The following is a 14307-nucleotide window of genomic DNA, read 5'->3' as shown; positions in this document are numbered from 1 at the left end:
TAATAATAATAATAATATAATAATAATATATAATTAATAAATAATAATATAATTAATAATATATAATAATAAAAAATAATAAATAATAATAAAATAATAATAGATAATAATAAGAATAATAATAATAATAAATATAATAATAATTAATATAAATAATAAATAATAATAATAATAATATAAAATAATAATAATAATAAATAATAATAATAATAATAATAAAAATAAAATAATAATAAATAATAATAAATAATTATAATAAATAATATATATAATAATAATAATAATAATAATAATAATAATAATATAATAATAATAATAATAATAATAATAATAATAATAATTAATAATATAATATATAATAATAATAATAATAATAATAATTAATAATAATAATAATAATAATAATAATATAATAATAATATAATAATAATAATAATTATATAATATAATAATAATAATTAAAGTTTGATGGAACTTCCCAAGACAATCTTGGCTATTTTTCACCTCAGATAATCATGGGAACAATTTTGATTTATTGCCTTATGAAAATTCTAGCCCACATAAAAAAACTACATATCAATTTCACAATCGCAAAAATGAAAGATTATTTTTCCTTTATTTGCATAGTCTCACAATAGCTAAAAATGCTATATAATGTCACTTAAAAACACACTAAAAGTGTAACCTTTGAAAATGTGTTAAGCAATCATCATGTGCACATTCATATGATTCACTGAATTACGAAGATAATACATACAACAAAACTTGTTATAGATTTTGTCGTTTCTTGAAGACTTTGTTGAAACTGATTGAAAATAGCTTCTTTAAGGCTTCATCGATATTTGTGAATTTTTTTTGTGAATTTTTTTTTTAAATCTGCCTTTTTGAGGGTTTTAGATATGGCTGTACATGTTTTAAGTTAATTTGAAATATGCAAGAAATGGCAAAATAATCTTTACTTTTGCAAGTCTGAACAATTGATTAATTCTTTGGGAAATTGAATTAACATATAACCGGGCATTTGAGGCTAAAGCGAGTGAAATTTGGACCACTAAATCCAACATAGTGTGCTCCTAATTAACATTGAGTAGGTTTTTGAAAATTTTAGTTTTTATAATGTTTTTAGATATGTAAGTTTTTTATGTGGACTAGAATTCCATACAGCAATAAAGTTAAAGTTTTTCCTATGACTTTTTGAGGTAAAAAAATGTCAATTTGTGTTTGGAATTTCTCTGGAAACTTGATAGGGCTTTTTGAACACACGTGTCCTGCATTCATGATGGAAGCTATATTTTGGAAAATCAGCAAAGAGACTAGACATTGTTTGGACTTGTCTTTGCTGGGAAGATCCTTCCGTAGTCAATAAGCCCTTTATTATACAAAGAGGCTTTAGTTGCTTGGTCAATGAAACCAGGGCTGCTTTGATGAACAGGCTCACTAGTAGTTGAGAAGTCGACTGATTTGACCAATGTAGAGGTTGAAGTAGTATCAAAATCAGTAGAAAAATGCCAATTGTGTTTGGAAATTTCTCTGAAACTTGATAGGCTTTTTGAACACCGTAGAATGTAATACCCAGTACTATAAAATGAAAGGTTATAATTCGTCTAGTTATTACCTTTGAATCTTTATATGATATAAGGTCTACCAACGAATTAAATTTGGCTGACCGAGTTGTCCCTTGAATGTAGGGTTGATCTGGAAAACTATCTTAAAATTTGTTCAAGTCTGACTTAAATCCTGCGACTGGATCAACACGATTACGACCTGCGAATATTTATTTGAAGGCAGCAAATTAAACAATGAAGGAGACGAGAAAGAAGAGAGTTGGACTTCATTGTTCGAACTAGCCAGGATTCTTGAGACTTGAGGGTGCTCTCAAAACGCACATTAAGCCTCTACGGTCACTAGAATTGACCCTAAATCCTGGGTTGGGACCAAGCTCATGGACACTTTTGAAGACGTACAGTATCGGATACCTTCTGTACCTTCTATGAACACTGTACAGTCCCAGGGAAATTGAATTAACATATAACCGGGCATTTGGGGCTAAAAACGATGAAATTTGGACCACTAAAACCGATGTAACTAAGTAGCAGTGAAATAGATGATATCATAATTTATATTCAAGAGCTAACCAAATGTGTCCCAATTTACATTGGGTAGTTTTTGAAAATTTTAGTTTTGATGATGTTTTTTAGTTTTTAATTTTTTATGTGGGTTAGAATTTCATAAAACAATAAAATCAAAATGTTTCACCATGATTTTCTGAAGGAGAAAAATGCCAAGATGTACTGGAATTTCCATCAAAACTTTAAAGGATAATTTTACCACTGTGAGGAGAACTATCTATGAGTAGCAAAATCAAGAGACCAAGAAAAAAGAAAAGAACTAAAAAGGCTATGCAATTTCTCTGACATACAGGACAGCGGAGCAAAATAGGAATGAACGAACTACTTCACATCAAACTAAACATACAAATCAAAGATAGAGATATTAAACATGAAGTAAAGGACAGAGAAAAGCAAGGAATCAAGGACATATGTAAGCTAAGAAAACAGTACAAAAACACAGAAATTAACTCAACAAACTGATCTAACACAAAATGGAATCAATACACTAATAAAAAAAAATTCTAACCGTCAAGGACCAATACAATCAAACTAAAGAAATACACATGACGATTTGGAATTAGAAATACAACATCCAGACCAAAGAGAAAGTGCTAAAGTTAAACATAAACATATATGAGCAATAAACTTATTAGGTTTTAAAGTAATTACGTCTACCAAAGAACCTTGAAAAACCAAAAGAGCTTCAAGGATGATAAATTTTCATCATAATTTGTTTTAGTTTATTTCTAACAGGTTCTCAAAAGGAAAAGTTGCAGTTCAATATATTTTGCTTCCTCTTATAAATCACGCAATATTTCACCACCTTTAAAGTTAAGAAGCTAGACATGTAAGTAGAGGTAACTTCTAAAACGATACAATATTGAATGTAACATTAAAAATGAGGCAACAAATTTATAAAATACATTCAAAGTTAAATTTCAGAAAAGTTAACACTTTTGATGGTGGATCATTTCCAATGTTTCCACGTACATCTACAGTTAACAGTTCGAACACATACAAAGTGTCAATCAATTTAACGCCCCTTGCAACCCAAGTTTCTAACCTTATTTGCAAAGACTTCTGATTCTTTTTTCACTGACCATGCCTACAACGTCTCAATGTCATACTATGAAAGAATCAAGTATAAGATATGTATAGTATTAGAACTAAACTCGTCCAACGATATTTTCAAGGCCAAAAAGGGAAGAGTGCCAAGGATGATAAGTTTATCCAAAGTTTCAAATTTAAAATGGATGTTTTTGCCAAAATTTAATGCTCTCTGACGAAGCTAAGAATGAGCTAGAATGATGCATTGCTATTAGCAAATCAATCGACAAACTACGAGGAGGTGGCTTTGCTCCAGAGAAAGTTTGCGACCAACTTTCCGCCAAATCATGAGCGTTCGAGTGTCCGAGCGTTTCTCCCTCAAAAGCATACATGCATGCATGCCGGCATTGCTCGGTTTTTACGCAATCAAAGAGGGGAGGATTGCCGACCGGTGTCCATTCCATCTTGGACACATATATAAAAAGCGGGGCTGAAACAGATTCCATCAACAAGTCAACATCCAGCATTTATTGGACAACAACCAATCTCCTTTCCAAAATCATCATGAAATTCGTAAGAAACTTGATTACAAGTTCTCTATGTATTGTTATATCCAATCATCATTCATTTTGACTTTACAGGTTTTGGTCCTCACCGTCTTGATGGGCGTGGCTCTGGCCTCTTCCCAAGAGGATGACACATCTCAAATTATGGAGGCTCTTGAATACAACACCTTGACTCAAGACAAGATCGTGGAATTATACGAGTTCCTCAGGGCGAGCTTGAGGGTGAGGACATGGAGGCTGATCTGGAAAGGAAGTCCTCCGTAAAAGGCGAAGTGCCGAGGCCAGTCCCTCTTCCTTCGTTGGCTCTTTGGTCGACGGGATTATGATTACGGTTATGCAACCACTACAACCATGGTATCGAAGCCACGGACGCCGAAATTACTATCACTAATCAATGCTTACCAAAGTTCAAAATTGTATAATGACATGTCAGAAAACAAATAATACATTCGTTTGATAGTAGAGATCTGTGCCTCTTGCCTTGATATTTGAGGGGGGTATACTATTAGTGTAGCATAGTGGTCTGACCAGGAACTAACCTGGAGAAGCAAACTATAATGAAGGAATGGATCAGGAAGAAGAGGGAAGGAACCCTTACAAGTGACTTGGCCAAAATCTCGATTCAGGACCACCTCACTAAACTTCAACGGGAGAAATGTATCGCTTTACACAAGGAAGCGAACGATAGAAACCAAAGCTTGCAGGACGGAGAAATAGTGGATAGTTTTGGACCCGAGGGGATTTCCATTTCGACGTCAGCTGGAAAACGCCCCCCAAACGAAGTTATACCTGGGGTACTTGAACATATGGCGGGGATGGAGGACAAAAGAAGAAGATTTCCAAATATTTTTAAACCAGAACGTTATGCACGATGTGTCGAACAGAGATACCACCATTAACGAAAATTGCTGCAACAAACGTTGGGTACCATTTGATCTTTCCTATCGTAACAGAGAATAAAGTACGTGTTATGGATCTCGTAAACAAAATGCTTGCACCACTTGTCAAAGTTCGACCCGACCATATAGCTGGAGTTATAACAGTTTAAACAGTAGAATATTTTGATGGGATTCAGCTATCGTGAATTGAGAGCTCGGGATGGAGATCTGTCCATTGCCCTTCAGAGGGATCAACTGTCCCTCATAAGGCAACACATTACATTTTTGGTGAGGACATGAGCATTGCACTAAATAGTGTGGGATCAAATGATTATCAACTGCGCTCCCTCTGGGATCAAATACAGGGAGTTTTGTTACAGTGCAATCTTAAAGATCTCCAAGGTTAGGGACACTTTCATCCAAGAACAGGAGGATTGTATATTGTGTGAGTCAAGCATTGATCACGTCTACCTCAATTATCAATTAGAAGATAATGTTGTGAAAGGGGTGAGTGGGTTTAGCAACCATTGTCCCTTGATTCTGACTGTTCCAAGGATGAAGCACGTTATGACGAAAACCCCAACAAAACTCGCGAAACGCAGCTATAAGAACGTGGGTAATGATCGGTTTTTGCGAGATTAAAGTGACGTTCCTGGGCATTACTTGAAGGAGGACTCTGACCCAAGTTAAATTGCAAGTTTCATGGGAAGGCCTGGGCTCTAGGAAGGCCACAGTCTTTGTGCTCCCTAATGGTTATAACGGATCATTGACCAATGCAACCAAGAACCTCATAAGGGAAAGAAATGAGCTTAGAAAGAAACTCAGCAAGACAAGTGGGAAGCGCGTGCGTCAAGATACCAGCGATGGTTTGCCCAAGAAGTGGAACAAGGAGGTGCCTGACGATTAATCAATAGGAAAACGGCAAATCAAACCAACAAGACCCATGATGTTTGAGGGTTGCTGAAAGTAGGATCCAGAATCCAATCGAAATGGCAGAGTGTTTGGTGAATTTCTTTGATTCCAAGATAATGACAATCAAATGAACTGTCCCTACAATAAATGCAAAGCCAACGGACAAACTACTTCTTCACAGAGGAACAATCCTTGATGGCTTTGCTTTCCGTCCAATGACTAGAAGTGAGATCAATGATGCCGTGAATTCATTGAAGAACTCTGCAAGTGTAGGAGTCGATAGAATAAGCGGAAAGACCATCAAAATGTGCCATATAATCTTATGGTATAAATTTATAATGCTATTACGATTGGCTTAACGTATGTATTTTCTTATGGTTTTACAAAGCAGGGTGACTTTTTTGGTTTTCATTTCTTCAGTGGAAGTATCCTCGTCGATATCTGAAATTGCTTTGACCAAATCCAAGCAAACGACGGAAGAAGAAAGGGCTGGCCTCAGCAGATCGCTTATTGCGGAGGATCATTTCGTCTTGGTTCTGGGGAGCCAATTCACCTTCATCCTCGCCCTCAAATTCCCCCTTGAGGAACTGGTACAGCTCAAAGATTGTTTCTTGGGTCAAAGCGTTGTATTGGGGAGCCTCTACCATCTAGGAGTCCTCATTCCCTTGAGGAGAGGCCAGACTCTGGCCGAATAGAGCAACGAAAATCAAAATCTGGAAAGTTCATGAGAATAAGAGTTCGATGATGTTCTTTAAGGGATGCAAAAGTCTTCGCATGGTTGGCTGGCTACCTTCTGCATGAGGCTTTTGTGTTTGGTTATTTTTGTGTAATCGCTCAGTTGTGCCTATCCAGTGGTCGAGTTCGATATGTGTTTCAGAGAGATCGACGATTGCTTTTATAGTTCCTCAAGGTTCTTCGCTTCCCACTTTTGCCTCACCCTCGTTGGACAAGAAACCATCGGAGACGTTCAGGCAACTGCAACAAAGTCTCTTTTTTCTGCCCAACAGGTTTAGCCAACCCCCTCGTTTATGGTTTTGTACGACGGTACATTGGAAATGATTTGGTCAGTGTTACATAAGTTTCACCTCTAGTGTTTCGCACAATAGTGTTCGTTGAAGATAATTCTCGGATAAGATTCCGAACTGCAGTTTCCAACTGGGATCGGTCATTCTTAGGAGTGATCAAAGACTTTATGGTCAGAAATATTGTGATTTTTATGTCACTCAGACAAGACTTGACTTACCAAGGCTCAATTTACTTTACCTTAAAATCTAATTAGTAACCTTGTCGCAAAATTGAAGCAAATGAAGAAAAAAAATCAAAGCCCTCTGTTTCCTTGTTTGACTTGTCAACTGTCAACTGTTGCAAAATCTATAAGGCTTACCCTCAGCCAGTAGCATTTTTGCACCAAAAATCGACGAAATCCGGTACAAGCCCACTGACCCATTGTTACGCAACAAGGTTTAGAGCATCAAGATACTCCAAATTCGACCTGAGAATGGAAGTTGATAATGAAAAGCCTGAGGGTAAAAACCGGTCGAACGGTGAAAGAAGAAGAACACTTTTTTCCCGTCCTTGAGAGAGTGGCATGATGACGTCTTCAATTGATGACGTATCTTTGGGAGAGGTCAGTGAATGTAGTAGCATTTGTGTATGTATGGGAGGATCGGACGATAGATGGACAAAACAAAATAGTAACTCACTAGGAAAGTCCTATACAATGAAAAATAAAAGAAATATGGAGCCTTCCTAATATCCAATGATATTACGCCATTGTCAATTGACTTTGAATCAGGGGAGAGCGGTGAGGGTGACTTGAACGCCAAGAATCTGGATTGAGGAAGTACGTACAATAGGTAGAGTGCTGGAAACTTGCGTTCGTTCTCCGCTCGTTCTCCTCTCCCATTCCTCATTTGGGCCTTTCTAAACCATGGAAAAGAAGGACGGAGAAAAGGCGGACGACGAAAAGCCTGCCAGAACTAGTGCTATAAAAGCACGAGGATCAAATTGAATTTCAACAGTACCACAAGTGCTGTCATTGGATACGAATCGAGCTACTTTGATCAAGAAATCCCAACGATCACAAGCATCATGCAAAAGGTAAACCAATCTCTCGATCTCTCACCCTTTGGAGAGCGGTTCACAACACTTATTTCTTATGAACTTTTCCAGATTTTGATTTTCGTTGCCCTTTTCGGCTTGAGCCTGGCCTCAATCCGAGATAATAAGAACTCCCAGATAGTGGAGGCTCCCCAATACAACGCCTTGACCCAGGAGACGATCGTTGAGTTGTACGAGTTCCTCAAGACCGAACTTGAGGGCAAGGATGGTGGTGAATTGGCTCCCCTGGACCAAGACAAAATGATCCTCCGCAATAAGCGATCTGCCGAGGCCAGCCCTTTCTTCTTCCGTCGTTTGTTTGGATTTGGTCGTCGTAATTTTGGATTTGGCCGTAGATATCGACGAGGATATTTCCACTGAATAATAAAAATACCAAAAACACGCCTTACTTCTCAAAGTCATATTAAGATACATTCGTTAAGCCAGAACCAATTTGTTTGTCGTTTAACAGATAGGAATTCAAAAACTTTCCCAATATCCATATATCTAGACTAAAACAGATATGGTGCGACCGTTCACTTAATGAAACAGTCGAGGTAACCCGGACTTTTTTGGATATTAGCGTGAACTGCGGCTTGCTCCCTCTCTTGCCATCTTCATGACAATTTCAATTTGAATCCCCTCATGATTTCATAAACTTTCCTTGCTTGCACACTTTAAATAACTCGTTTATGTCTGGCTTGCGTCAGTTTAGCCCATAGAAAACAAAAGAACAAAAAAATATGTTGTTATCTACGGTTTAGCCTTTGGTGGCACTGTGTTGGTTTGGTTGAGGAATATTTCTTCTGACCCACTCAAAAATTAGCCCAAATGCTATACTCAAAACAAGAGCTCGGACAGTGTTTAATTTAATGTGTAGGGCAGGCCAAAACTTACATCCTGCAAATTGTGCAAATTTTGCAAAAAAACTGCACATCCGAGATTTTTTTTGCAAATTCATCGCATCTGCAAATTTTGCTATTTTAGCAACAATGTTTGACATTTTTCTGCAATTCTTTCTGCAATTTCGGCGATATCAGCAAAAATGCCAATATTTGTGAAAATTCATGACAGTTTTCAAGAATTCTGGTCAATTAAAGGGAAAAATGTGCAATTTTACTACCTGATTTTGTTTTAAAAAAAAGTATACTTAGGTATGAAATAGATTGCAGACATATTACCAACCACCTGCTTTTGTATTGCATCCATCTTAGATGGCTCGTTCATCATTGCAGTTTTTCAGACACTCTATTTCAAAGTTTTGTTAGCGTAATGAACGTCCCCATTAATATTCAGGCATATCTTGACGTATTTTTATGATTTTTGGGATAAATAGTCATAAGATGGATGGTTGATTTGGGAAGAATTGACTAATTATTACTTGCAAAAAAATTAAAAACTTCAATTTTCATAACAAAATTGTTCCGTAGTACACTTGCTATACTCTGACGTTATTGTTTTTTGTGTTAATGAACTGAGATTAATTTTTTCACGAAATATTAAGGATTTGCAAAATGCTGATCAGCCTAGGAGGTAGCATGTACGAATCTGGCAAGATTCTACGCCTTAGGGAAAGCAGGTTCGCATCCCAGTGCTGGAAGATATTATGATTTAATTTTCCTTTTCAACTACGTGTTGCTTGATAAGGAAGGCAAAAGTAGTACTTACAACCCCCAGAACGTGCTGGTCCCTATATTTTAGAAAGTTTATTTGCACTTTTTTGTGCAAATTCAGTTGATTTCTTATGCAAATTTGCTGTCAAAAAAGACCAAGCTTATCTGCAAATTTTGGCCGGCCCTAGTAATGTGCCAATATAGCGTTTTTGAATGGCAATGGATTGCATTTGGCGGTTCTTTTCAGAGTTTGGAAATATTGTCAACCATTCAGATTTCAACTACAAATGTCAGTCATGATTACCTCGACTCCACACAAAGAGTTCGATTTCGACGATGTATGAATAGTGAATCCATGAAAGTGGAAATTCTTTATCTATATCACGCTTTCAAAGATTGCATTTGCATCAAATTTGACTACAAATTGCTCCGGTTATATCTTAAAGCAATTGCCAAGAAATATATATGCCTAAAATGTAAATGAAAATATTTTACTCTTTTGAAGCAGGTAGAAAAACCCGAAATAGTTTGCAGTATAACTTAAAACTTACTTAATTTCAGTATTTCACAATAGTGATGCTATCGCAACTTTAATCAAGCTTGATCTTGAATTTTAACAAAATTACATTAATGTTGAATGAAAACATCGCTGGTACATTACTGCAAAAAGTAACAAATTTGAAAATTGAACTGTCACATGCATCGTTCAAATACTTTAGGAACATGATAAAATAGCGTAGACTTTGACGTTAAACTAAAATGAAAGGCAATTTTACATGTTTTGTAAGTTTTAAGTGACTTTTTTGCTACTTTTAGCTTTTAAAGAAGCGTAAAGGAAATGGAAAAATGTTATTTCTTGTCGTTTTATTGAAAAGGACAACAATATGCCCTGGAAATACAGAAAACATAATTAGGCCATTTTTCGATCTTTTAAGGTGTAAAACGCAACTTTCAAGTTGTAATAAATAAGAATGTGCTCAATAAAAGTTTATGAAATTTTTGTCAATACATAACTAAGAGTAAGTTTAATACTGATTGGCTACGTTTTTGACAACGATGCACTTTTAATAGAAGTTATATTACATTCTTATCTCAGCTACTTTTAAACATGTTTATTTCACGAAAGTTGTTCCTTTTGTCTCTTTGACAAAGAAAGACATGTTGCTCCTAAACTCAGTGGAGTTGAAAACATACTAGAGAACTGATCTCCAAGTATGTTGGCCATAGTCCCTACATTGTCTATGGCTTCCCCATCGACCTCAAAGGCCCTACAGGGTGTTTGATCTTTCTCTTAGAGTTTGCATAAGAGCTATTGCTTAGACTCTTTGTCAGAATAAAGTCATATTTTCAAATGTTTTAAAACATTTATCGACTATTGGGAGGAATTTATCGAACAACAGCCCCCCAAAATATGTCACTCACATTTCTTCAATGTTTTTGGGCTCTATAGATCCATCGATTTTTGAGCAATTTACAGAGGGGTGGCCACTTTCAAAGTACGTATACAATGACCGACTCAAAGAGGGGTGAAGATGCCTTTAGGGGTGGACACTGGTTGAGTACTTGAACCTGTTTTCGCCGGCCCTTCAAAGAAGAGAGATCGTTGGAGAGCATCTTCCTCAGCGCAAAATAACCTGGCCAAACGTGAGCGGCGAAAAACTGGATTGAAAAAATAGACGGAGAAATGACACCTAGACCTAAAAACTGAATGTCAAGCGAAAGAAATGGGCGTTGGTTTCATGACATTGAACTTAATAGATAAGACACATGTGATCGTAATGTTGGACACGTTTCGACCCTGGATTTTCGTCTTCTTGCCAACATCGACTTCTTGGCTAGCCTCAAACAGGCTTAAAACATGCATTATATGTCAAACCAGCGGGCTTGAAAAGGTTCGCATCGTTACATCAGTAATTACAAGCTTCGTGTGGCTACTTTTTCCTCCTCATATTTGTACTTTTTTTCGAACTCAGACACCCTTCCTTTTCCTTCTAAGGAGTGGATACTCTTCTTTTCTTGGAAATCATTCCTCACTTCTTGGAAGATACTCCTCTTTTCTGTGAAAAACGCTCCTTCGTTGACGAATTTATAATTATTTGTAATTGGATGCTTTACTTTCCAATTTCCTCAGTAGCAAATCTGGCGAGAACATTCCAGAGCTTTAGTTTCCATGATGTTTACTTCGCTTTGGCGTTAACTTCTGACATATTTTGTCTAGATGTTAACGAACTTGATGGCAACGCTTCAATATAGTGAAAAGCGTTTTCTCAAAACTATTTCTATAACTATAAACTATTTTCCCCAAACACTTCTCATCATTGTTTTCTTCAAGAGTCGAGATAGACTTCATACAGAGCTTTCAAGCCCTTGCGAATCCAAGTTAATCAGAACAATGAAGTCCATCTTTCTTCTTTCACAGGATCCTTCATTGTTCAAATTGCTCGCCTCGAATATTCGTACAGAATATGTAGGTGCTGGTTTTATGGTAGGATTTGGGTTAGGCTTGTAAAAGTTCATGAGCAAAATTCCGGATCGATCTAATCTTAAGGGCTGTCCAGATCCGCCAACTCTAATTTGTTGGTAGATCAGAAAACCTATGAAAATAAAGTTAAGTAAAATGAGTAAGCTACCGCTATTGGGAAATCCATTCCCTTTGGCTGTAAGGAAGTCCGCAAAAAAGTGGCATGCAAAGTTCCCAGTTGACCCATTGATGACTTTGCAAACTTACTTAAAATTGGCATTAACAAAGTAAAACCACCTCAAAATTTTCGCTTTTGTTTTAGGTTATAACGGATTAGTCATAGACAGCATTGACTGTAAGATTTATTTTTGCAGTGGTAATTTCATAACTTAAAAGTTAACTTTATATGTACGGTACAGCAGCATAGACAGCATTGACTGTAAGATTTATTTTTGCAGTGGTAATTTCATAACTTAAAAGTTAACTTTATGAATAATTTATTCATTACTTCTGACCAAAGCCTGTGTTCCCATTTGAAGAGCCATCATTATTGATTTAAATTGAAATTCATAAATATGACGGTTCTCTATATTAATTATAAAGTTTTGCACTTTTGGGACGAAAAAAAAATCATATTTGGCATCGTTTTGAGATGATCAAAAATAATAGTTTGCCCAAGAGAACCAAATTTTTTCCTCGATCGCTGTAATGAATCAAAAGTATCTGCTTAAATGGGACCACCGAAATTTAACTGAAATCGTAATAAAAATTGATGCCAAAAGCTTGTGAATTTCAATGCATGATGAATTTGTTACATGAATGCATGCCTGTAAATTAAAAGACGATCAAAGTTCTTCATAAAAGCTAGTTGAAAAAAAAACGGTTTTAACCCTTCGTTCCCCTTTCTGATAAAGATGCCATTAATCATTTTAATTTCAGCTCGCAGCTCCATCATTTCTTGTTCTAAAGAAATATGTCTGTCCTACAGTTTTTGTGCAAAAAATGAAGGTTTCTTAGAAAGGAGATATTCGACGTCTTTTAATTCATCATCTATGTATATGATCAAACCCATGAACATTTTAATAAATATACAAAATGTAAATTTCCATAAGGAAATATTTCATTCATAGATAGTACATGAAAAACTCAACGTAATTAGTTCATAGTTTGTACTTTTTTATTGGTTTGTCAGCAAATGTTTAAATGGATAGTTCTTCTACAGTTTCAGTGGAAGTATCCTCGTTGATATCCGCGGCCAAATCCGAAATTACGTCGACCAAATCCAAACAAAGGACGGAAGAAGAAAGGGCGAGCCTCGGCAGATCGCTTATTGCGGAGGATCATTTTGTCTTGGTCCAGGGAAGCCAATTCTCTACCATCCTCGCCCTCAAGTTCCTCTTTGCCTTTGTTCCTCGTACAGCTCAACAATTGTTTCTTGGGTCAAGGTGTTGTATTGGGTAGCCTCCACTATTTGGGAGTCCTCATTTCCTTGAGGAGCGGCCAGGCTCAGGCCGAAAAGAGCAACGAAAATCAAAATATGAAAAATTGATAAGAAACGAGAGTTGGAAGTTGTTCTTCAAGGGATGCAAAAATCTTTGCAAGGTTGGCTGGCTACCTTCTGCATGATGCTTTTGTGTTTGGTTATTTTTGTGTAATCGCTCAGTTGTGCTTATCCAGTGGTCGAGTTCGATATGTGATTCAGAATGATCAACGCTCACTTTTATAATTCCAAAAGGTTCCTTGCTCCCCACATTTTTCATCACCTTCGTAGGACAAGAAATCACCGGAGGAGACGGGAAGTAAGAGAGCTTTAGTAGTAGTTGCATGAACAACGGGGTTGGACCCGTCGTTTTTGCTTTTGTACGACGGCACATTGGCCATAAATTGGCCAGTGTTACGTAATTTTCTCTGCTAATCTTACTTATTCTTGTCATTACTTTGAGGTTGGTCAAAAGTAACGCTCGGAAAACTATAGAAAATGCCGTTGTCTCACAGTTAGCGGGTAATTTGAGTGCCAACATGACAAATTTCGCAAACTTGAAGGAAATTAATACAGTGAAGAGACAATTTTGCATGCAGCTCTATTCATCACTGAGCTTGAATTGCTTTTCTCACGGAAAAGCCTTTAGCGATGTCCTTTCTTTCTAAAAATGCAGAAGAATCTTACCTGACATAAATTTAAGCACCGTGTGATATTTAATAAATTTTTATTGATAAAGGTCTGGCACAGACTTTTCTTCTTTGTGGCTTAGTGATAAGGATCATTCAATACCATTCATAAAAGATGAGTCTCCAGAAGGTTTTGTTATGAGGTACTTAATTTCTTATCAAGCCAGGCAATTTAACGACAGCAACCCCCCACCCCCCCATGTGTTGACAAAATCCGGTGCAAGCCCACATACCTAATCACGGTGGTTATATTATCTGGTTAAGTGTTTGCTCATATGCCAAGACATCTTGCTCTATTGATGAGTTTGTTGGGACTGGCAAGGCTTGTCAAGCTGAGCATTTAGATGATCTTGTAGTCACAGATCAGGATGCTTTAGAGGCCATCAGGGACTTGAGACTCTCGAGCTCCCCTGGCCCTGATGGAGTGACATCTCAGTTTCTGATGAGATG

At 36.6% G+C, this 14307-nt stretch overlaps 1 protein-coding gene across 1 annotated transcript; it reads left to right on the top strand.

Annotated features, from left to right (window-relative positions):
• Nucleotides 1-7250: 7250 nt before the first annotated feature.
• LOC131890347 (uncharacterized) lies at nt 7251-8005 on the top strand. Its single transcript, XM_059239681.1, has 2 exons — nt 7251-7614; nt 7687-8005. The coding sequence occupies exons 1-2, from the start codon at nt 7606-7608 to the stop codon at nt 7993-7995; spliced, it is 318 nt and encodes a 105-aa protein (XP_059095664.1). The 5' UTR covers nt 7251-7605; the 3' UTR covers nt 7996-8005.
• The last annotated feature ends 6302 nt before the right edge of the window (nt 8006-14307 follow it).

The sequence above is a fragment of the Tigriopus californicus genome, chromosome 11 (genome assembly GCF_007210705.1).
Source record: "Tigriopus californicus strain San Diego chromosome 11, Tcal_SD_v2.1, whole genome shotgun sequence".
In the NCBI taxonomy this organism is placed as follows: Eukaryota; Metazoa; Arthropoda; class Copepoda; order Harpacticoida; family Harpacticidae; genus Tigriopus; species Tigriopus californicus.
The sequence above is the reverse complement of the archived record's forward strand: the minus strand, read 5'-3'. Positions and strand labels throughout refer to the sequence as shown.